Source organism: Nicotiana tomentosiformis, chromosome 6 (genome assembly GCF_000390325.3).
Source record: "Nicotiana tomentosiformis chromosome 6, ASM39032v3, whole genome shotgun sequence".
Classification (NCBI taxonomy): Eukaryota; Viridiplantae; Streptophyta; class Magnoliopsida; order Solanales; family Solanaceae; genus Nicotiana; species Nicotiana tomentosiformis.
The window spans coordinates 16,109,529-16,118,468 of NC_090817.1; the positions used below are offsets into that span (position 1 = coordinate 16,109,529).

Sequence of the window (8,940 nt, forward strand, 5' to 3'; positions counted from 1 at the left end):
AACGATACGGTGCAGCACGGTGGTGCCAAGCAGGTTACTATTGGAGATGATGAAGTTTTGGGATGCAAGGTCGTATTTGTGTGCCCAATGTAGATGGACTTCGTGAGTTGATTCTTGATGAGGCCCATAGTTCCCGGTATTCTATTCATCCAGGCGCCGCCAAGATGTATCAGGACTTGCGGCAGCATTATTGGTGGAGAAGGATGAAGAAGGATATAGATGCATATGTATCTTGGTGTCTAAATAGTCAGTAGGTTAAGTACGAGCATCATAGGCCTGATGGTTTGCTTCAGAAGTTAGAGATTCCTGAGTGGAAGTGGGAGCATATCGCTATGGATTTTGTTGTTGGACTCCTACGGACTCAGAGGAAGACGGGGTATGGGTCATTGTGGACATGTTGACCAAGTCAGCATATTTTATTCTAGTGGTAGTTACATATTCTTCAGAGGGGTTAGCTGAGATCTACATCCGCGAGACCGTCCGTCTTCACGGAGTGCCCGTATATATGGACAAGGAAGTATCACGATGTTCCATGTGTCCATCCGGTGTTCTATGTGTCCATGCTCCGGAAGTATCACGATGATCTATCCCATATGTTAGATTTTAGCTCAGTCCAATTGGACAAGGATTTGACTTATGAGGAGGAGTCGGTGGCTATTCTAGCCTGGCAGGTCCGGCAGCTGAGGTCTAAGAGTTATCCTTTAGTTCGAGTGCAGTGGAGAGGTCAGCCGACCGAGGTAGCCTCTTGGGAGTCCGAGTCGGACATGCGATGTAGATATCCCCACCTTTTTACCAGTCCAGGTATTTTTCTATGTTCGTTCGAGGATGAACGTTTATTTTAGAGGTGGAGAATGTGACGATCCGATAGGTCATTTATAGCTTTAACCCTTAATTTTGTGTTTTGAAACCTTAAATAGATTCGTTTAGCCTTCCTCAATTTACGTGCATAGTCCGTGACTTTTTCCGAAAGGTTTTTCTATGAAAAATTGACTAAAATATGAAACCGTGCCTTAAAACTCATTTGAGTTAACGCCGGTCAATGTTTTGAGCAAATGGACCCGGATTAGTGATTTAACCATCCCGATGAATCTGTATCGTGATTTGATACTTGGGCGTATGCCCGGAATCAAATTCGAAAGTCCCTACCATTAATTGTCATAATTTGGTAAAATTTTGAAGTTTAAAGGTTTATAGAAATTTCAAGTTTGACCGTAATTTGACTTTATTGCTATCGGGTCCGGATTTGGGTTCCGAAACTTGGTAAAAGTTCATTACTATATTTATGACTTGTCTGCAAAATTTAATGTAAAATGGAGTTGATTTGACGTGATTCGAACGTCCGGTTGAAAACTTTCATGTTCTTAAGTTTCATTGAAAATTTTCCTTAGTTTTGGTTTCCTATTCGTAGTTCTAGGTGTTATTTCAGTGTTTTGATCGCGCGAACGAGTTCGTATGATATTTTTAGACTTGTGTACAAGTTTGGTTTGGAGCCCTGAGGGCTCGGATGAGTTTCAGATAGGCTACAGGTGTTTTGAACTTAAGGAAAATTTCTGATTTTGGCTTCTGTTGGTTTCTGGTGCGTGCTTCTTCGCGATCGCGAAGGGTTATCGGGACTGGGTGGATTTTCTTAACCACGAACGCGATAACTGGGTTGCGAATGCGGAGCGATGAGGGATTTACCCTTCGCGAATGCGTAGGGGTTGGACCTCGGAAGGGGGATCAATGTTTTACTCTATGTGAACGCGAGCATTGGCTCGCGAACGCGAAGGCCTGAGGGCAGCAGCCTTCGCGAACGCGTGAGTGAACTCACGAGCGCATAGATATTTGGGCCATTGTGTATCGCGATCGCGGCAGGCCCTCCGCGAACGCGAAGAAGGCCTGACGCCCAGACCTTAAAACATTTCAAATACGGGATTTCACCTATTTTCCACTATCTTTTCATTGGAGCTCGACCTAGAGGCGATTTAGAAGAGAAAGTTCATCATCCTTTCATACGTTAGTATACTTTAACTTATATTCTTCCATTTTCATCATCACCCATTAATTTCTAGCCTTAATCTTTGTTCTCCCATGGTTGAAAACTAGGGATTTGGGAAGAATTTGGGGGGAGGGGTTGCAAATTTGAGATTTAGACCTCAATTTGTGGTCGGATTTCGAATCTAATTACATAATCGGGCTCCGAGGTGAATGTGTAATGGCTTTTGGTCCGAATCTCGGGTTTTGACCAAGCAAGCCCGGGGTTGAGTTTTTTTGATTTTTTGGGAAAAGTGTAAAAATCTTAACTCTGTATTGTAATTGACTTCCCTAGCATTATTTGAGGAAATTGGGAACTTTTGAGCTATGTGCTTTGTCAAAGCGTATATGCGACGTGACGAGTGCATATACGCCGTCAAATTACTTGTTTCACTGGTTTTTCTGTATTACATTAATTATTTCATTCCATGTCTTAACCGTTACATGCTTTAAATTCTTCTCATGCCTTTATTTGCTACTTGTCATTTATTACTCTCGTGTTAAAAATGTTAGATTCTTTCATGCTTTCATGATTAATTACCGCTACTTGCCTTAATTGACTTACTTGCACCCTTTAGTTGTCATTTATCTCGCTTGTCTTACTGCCTAGTATTAATTATAGTGAATTCTTAATTTGAGACGAGATTTCCTTTCTGGTTCTGCTTCATATCCATTAAACGTAGAAAATTCTTGTGATTCGAGTTGTTAAATTGATTGTATTTATTGATTTATTCATATTGTATGGTAGGATCGGGTTGCGTGCCGCAACAAGTGAAATAAGGATGGATTAATATGGCAAAATAAGGGTGAATTAATATTGATACGGTGGGATCAGGTTGCGCGCCGCAACATGTGAAATAAGGGTGGATTGATATGGTGAAATAAGGGTGAATTATGATATTGATTATGATAATATGGTGGGATTGGATTGCGCGCTGCAACATATATTTACTTATTTTTATCGATATTTATATAGTGGAATAAGGGAGGATAATGTCGTACGGTAGGATCGGGATTGCGCGGCGCAACAGTTTATGTGTTTTCTATTCCTTATTGTATTGTGTTGACCTCGGTGCTTTCGTATGAGACTCTAAGGATTGATTCTCTGGTATTTACTGTTTTTTCCTCGAGGATTGAGTTATTTCTATGAGTTAACTACCTTATTTCGTTTTCGTATTTTCCTTTCCTGTCAATATTTTATATTGCGTACAAGTTACTGTAAGTGACCCGCCTTAGCCTCGGCACTACTTCGTCGAGGTTAGGCTCGACACTTACAGTACATGAAGTCGGTTGTATTCATACTATACTCAGTACTTTTTGTGCAGATTTTTGAGTCAGTCCCAACATCGGTTCGTAGATTGCTCGGGTTGGCTATCAATACAGAGACTTGAGGTACAACTGCTCGGCGTTCACAGCCCTCAAGTCTCCTTCTGCCTTATTTTAGCTGTGTATTTTCATTCAGATAACTTTATTTTCATTCAGACCTTTATCTGTACTATTTTAGTAGCTCGTGAACTTGTGACGCCAGATTCGGGGATGTATTTACATATTTCAGTTGTTATGGTTTTTCGCATTTTATTTCAGTTCCATCTCAGTTATTTTAGTAATTAGCATCATTTAAATTTGATTTGTTTAAAAATGGCTAAAAATTTATCTAACGTTGGCTTGCTTGGCAAGTAAAATGTTAAGCGCCATCACGATTCCGAAGGTGGAAATTTCGGGTCGTAATAATACTTTAAGCCGAATATCAACAACCAACCACCCTATCACCATCAATAACCATAGTCGGTACTGCCCACCGTTTATAAACTACCACCATCCACCATCACCTTCATCAATCACAGCCACAACCACAACCACAACCACCACCATCACCCGCAATTATAAACTATCACTATCTACCATTACTATCCTCAAGTATAATTGCTATCGCTAACGATCACTACTGGCTACTAGCTAGAACCACCACCATTAGATTAATTAGTATTTTATTTGAGTTTTAAGTTTATTAACTTTTAAATAAAGATTTTTTTATATATTTAGATGTTAAAAAAATAAACAGTGCTAATCATTTAATATTCAGATCTTAATACACATCTTAATATTTATATATGTATTCAGATTCAGATGTCTTAATATTCATACACGTCTTCACATTCAGATATATATTCAGATCCAAACGTATTAATCTTAAATAAAAAATAAATGAGGCCGAAGTATAATTAGTATTATAAATTGAACCCAAATAGTTGGTGATAGAGAATAGTTGATTGGTTGGTAATACTATTGACATCATGAGATCAAGTATTTTTTTTTATTTTTAATCATATTTGACCTAAAAATGAAAATAGAGTGTTGGCTTTGATAGAAAGCATTTTAGCCCTAAATTAATTTTTTTAATAAATCCATATTAATTGATCCTCAAAATTAACAACGAACACATAAGAAGTCGCAAAAAACTATTGGCATCATATTTCGAATACTCTAAACATGAAAATAGAATCTTGGCTTTGATAGGAAACATTTCAGCCCTAAATTAAATTTATTTAGGGAATTCAGATTAATCAGCCTCAAAATTGATAACAAACATACAAGAAACCTAAAAAAACTATTGGTATCATCCTTCATAATTCTGTATCCACCAAATAAAGCATTTTCAGAAAACTAAAATAAAAACCAAAAAGAAGTCACAATGCGCATTTTCGCTTCTCAACTTCTTCTCCCCCACCCACCTTACCATGCCCCGTCGGAAAAATTCGGAGGCTAATAGATCGACATCCGCAGCTTTTCGACACCCTAAAACCGACCCGAATCGTTATCGGGGCGTCCGTAAACGGCAGTGGGGCCGGTTCGCAGCCGAGATAAGAGACCCGATAAAAAAAGCTCGGGTCTGGCTTGGCACCTTTGACACGGCGGAGGATGCTGCACGTGCTTACGACGATGCCGCACGCGCCTTCCATGGACCCAAAGCGAAAACCAATTTTTCATTTTTGCCTCCGTATGGGCAGAACCAGTTTGAAAATTTTAACCGGCCGGCTTCCAGTAGCCTGAGCAGTACGGTGGAGTCATCCAGCGGGGCGCGTGATTTGCACTCGCGGGTTGAAATTACTCGCCGGATTACTCCGCCGGTGGTGGAGTGTTACAGTGGTTGCGATTCGTCATCGACTGTGGTGGATGATAATATGGACGGCGATTCGTCGTCGTTTTGTAAACAGCCTCTGCCGTTTGATTTGAACTTGCTCCCTCCGTCTGATGACGTGGATGATGTTCGTGTTACCCCTTGTATTTTTAATTATGTTAATTAATTTGATTATGATGAAAAGAAAAATAACTCTTTTTTCTATGTTACTTGGGAAAAATGTATCCATTTGGTGGATGTTGAGAAATTAATAACCAAATGGGTTTTTAAATTATGCATAGATTAGTTTACCGAGTCATGATGTTATCTAAATCAGAAAAGAATGTATTTTTGCTATAGAACGTTGAATCTGATGTTGAGTTATTCTTTTCTTAATTTATGTGATTTACCTTTTTTTTTTTTTTTTTTTTTTGTATAATGGAAAAATGAATTGGTAATGGAAGTTCTTCCTTATGATACTGATTTTTTTTTTTTTCCTTTGTGCGTTTTTCCTGACAAAATGGGTCTGATGGGTGTGAACTAACTTGGATGGAGGTGTAGTTGACTGATTGATTGCTTCTCTTTTTTGAGAAATATTCTTGTAGTATTATGACTTCGTGCAGGATAATCGGATGAGCACGAGTTGGCAGCATTAGTGATAAACGAGGAGGATATATGCTGCCGAGAAAGAAGATAGAAGGAGTGGAGGTATCTCAAAGATTTAGCAGCCAAGTGAGTAGCAGCATTGGGCATTATAACTTGTTTTCTGCATTTTACTATTATGAGTAGACAGACTGGTCCTTTATACTTATATCTTAGTAAATAGAGTGATCACCTTCCCATAAAAACTTGGAATTTAGAGGCAACAAATATTGTTGCCAAGAAACAAATTATTGTGAATTGAACTTGAGAAATTACAAGATGAAGAACCAAAATAGTGATGGAAACATAAAAAAATCATCACCAAGGAGTGTGATGTGATGTATGGCCTCGAATTTGAGTCGGGAATAGAGAAACTCCTGGCATGGAGAGCGCTTCCACCTTTAGTGGGCCATATGCTACGCAAATCTGGATTAGTCGAATCAGTTGGTTTCAGATACCGGGTGGTTAAACTGAAAAAACAAAAAGAAACATAAAGAAGTCTAGCAGGGGCGGATCTATGTACACGGTTCGGGGTGGTACGCCACCCGCAAGTTTCGGCGAAAACTTTATGTATATATGTAAATATGTATAAGAAATAGGATATATATTTAAAGTGTCACCTGTATAACAAAAGTGGGAAAGGTGCCAGTGGCAAAGGTCTGCCTTTTCGTTCAGCAGGGCAAGAGTTTGAATCCAGACGGGAGCAAATAATTTTTTGGCTTACATTCAGTTGCAATTTAAGGAAATTAAGTACACTACACAGCACACTCTTCTATATTTTATATTAAATGTTTTACTTTTCTGTTTGTTTGTTTAAGTATAAACAAATAAGATAAAATAATAATAAAAGTACTCTTTATAGAATATTCTCTTATAATTAATACTTCTAATAGAAAGTTAAAATCATTTTTAGGATCTTTCCCAATTTCCAAAAGGTAAAGCAAAGCCCCAGTTCCCCAAGTCGCTTACGCCACTTTCCCCTTTCCCTTTCTCCAATTCTCGCTGCTTCAGCCTTCATTCACGCCACTGCTTCTGCTTCTCGCTTCTCTGTTAGACTGTTACTGTTAGCATTTATTTTGCTTTACCTTTGCGGATGCTTCACACCTTCATTGGTCACTAGTCATTGCACTACGCCCACCATTGTAAAGTTTCCTCACCTCCTCATGTTTATTTCTTAACCCTATGTGGCTATTTTTTCCCATCAAATATATGTTCTTGCTATGTTTTTGTTTTGTATTTAGTTGGATTTTAGTGTTCTTGCTAAACTTTATTGTCACTATTTTGATTTTTTTGTTATGTATTTCTTTGGTTGTGTTTGAAAATCAAATGCCTCTTAAATAGTTTCACGGTAGATTGTAGAATTTAGTATCGTGGCTAAAAGAGAAAGAACATCCCAAATAATTTTGATCAAGAAATAATCAAAATTAACTCTATTTTAACAGCGACAAAAATATTAGGGAAGGTTGAGACGTTGAGTTATTTAAAATAACTAAACTTATTGATGGTATGACCTAGTAGAAATTGTTCTATATTTCTCACTGGAATGAGCTTCTATTTTATAGGAATTGATTGAGATGGATAAATTTGTCACGAGGTTGGACCATTCTCAACCAAGTCCTAGTTGTCAATCCTTGATCCAAGCGAATGCCAATCATTCCTATCTTATAAATGAACTCGATTTGGGGTCACTTAAAGGCAATCCAGGAGAAAGAATACCTATTGCTGACTATAACCCTAGAATACGAGATGAAGTAAGGAAACATTATATTCAACATGGTCCTTGTCAACCTTCCAAGCATCAATTTCCCAAAACTCAAATAGGAGGAAGAATGCGTCAATTTTCTAAATGGTTGGAGTATAGTGTGAAGAAAGATGCGGCATTTTGCTTATGTTGTTATTTGTTCAAAAATGAATTTATTCATGGAAGTGCGGGTGAAATTTATACAAAAATGGTTTTAGGGCTTGGAATAAGGGTCTTGAAAGATTGCGTTTACATGTTGGTGATGTTAATAGTGTCCATGATAAATGTTTCAAGAAGATACTAGATTTATCAAATCATCATCAATCAATTCAAGTTGTTTTTGATAAGCACTCTGAGAAGTTGAAAAGTGAGTATCGAATGCGTTTAGAAGCATCAATTGATGTGGCAAGACTTCTATTGTGGTATGGATTGCCTTTTAGGGGCCATGACGAAAGTGAATCTTCAACAAATCAAGGCGTCTTTCTAGGATTCTTACGATAGCATGGGGACAAGCATCCGGATGTGGGAAAAGCAATATTAGAAAATGCTCCACAAAATGATACTTTGACTTGCCCTATGATCCAAAAGGATATTATCAATGCTTGCGCAAAAGAAACATTAAAGACATTAAAGGCATAAAAATGGTGAAGTGGTAGAGAGATTTGTTGGTCTTGTCCATGTTAGTGATACATCGGCATGCTCATTGAAGGAAGCAATCTACTCTTTTGCTTTCGAACCACTCACTAAGTCCGTCCCAAATAAGTGGACAAGGTTATGATGGAGCTAGTAACAGAGGGGAAAGATAAGTGGTCTTAAGACTTTGATTATGAAAGACAGCTCATCGGCATATTACATTCATTGCTTTGCTCATCAATTGCAATTAACACTTGTAGCTATGTCTAAAAAGCATTTGGATGTCGAAGACTTCTTTTGTCATGTTACTAATGTGTTGAATGTCATTGGAGTATCTTTTAAACGTAGAGATTTGCTTCGCCATCTTCAAGCTGAAAAACTGGAATAATTACTTGAGTCCGGTGAAATTCATACCGGGCGAGGACTAAATCAAGAACGCAGGCTTCAAATACCAGGTGATACTCGTTGGGGATCACATTTCAAAACATTAGATAATTTTATTGTTATTTTCTCATCTATTATTCGTGTGCTTGAAGTGATTGAACATGAAGGTTCTACCTCAAATGAGAGAAATCAAGCAAAATATCTTTTGAGTGAGATAATAACATTCAAATTTGTTTTTATGCTTCACTTGATGTTGAAAGTTTTGGCAATATCAAATGAGTTGAACAAGATCCTACAAAAGAGAGATCAAGATATTGTTAATGCCGTGAAGTTTCTTAACATTACAAAGAAAAGATTGCAAGATATGAGGGAAACTGGATGGGAATCTTTGCTAGATGATGTTTACTAA

At 37.9% G+C, this 8,940-nt stretch overlaps 2 protein-coding genes across 2 annotated transcripts; both read left to right on the forward strand.

The window, feature by feature from the left end:
- Window positions 1-4,536: 4,536 nt before the first annotated feature.
- LOC104100539 (ethylene-responsive transcription factor 3-like) lies at window positions 4,537-5,527 on the forward strand. The gene has a single exon (XM_009607794.4). It carries the CDS (start codon window positions 4,752-4,754, stop codon window positions 5,316-5,318), a length of 567 nt encoding a protein of 188 aa, XP_009606089.1. The 5' UTR covers window positions 4,537-4,751; the 3' UTR covers window positions 5,319-5,527.
- Window positions 5,528-8,340: 2,813 nt separating this feature from the next.
- On the forward strand, window positions 8,341-8,940 carry LOC138893612 (uncharacterized). Its single transcript, XM_070178256.1, has 2 exons — window positions 8,341-8,491; window positions 8,684-8,940. Exons 1-2 carry the CDS (start codon window positions 8,341-8,343, stop codon window positions 8,938-8,940), a joined length of 408 nt encoding a protein of 135 aa, XP_070034357.1.

What these genes read in the sequence shown, in the direction of transcription:
- LOC104100539 (XM_009607794.4), top strand. Translation starts at nt 4,752, where the DNA reads ATGCCCCGTCGGAAAAATTCGGAGGCTAATAGATCGACATCCGCAGCT.
- LOC138893612 (XM_070178256.1), top strand. Translation starts at nt 8,341, where the DNA reads ATGAAAGACAGCTCATCGGCATATTACATTCATTGCTTTGCTCATCAA. An exon ending in CATTGGAGTATCTTTTAAAC is followed by an intron (nt 8,492 to 8,683) that starts GTAGAGATTTGC and finishes GTGTGCTTGAAG; the next exon opens with TGATTGAACATGAAGGTTCT.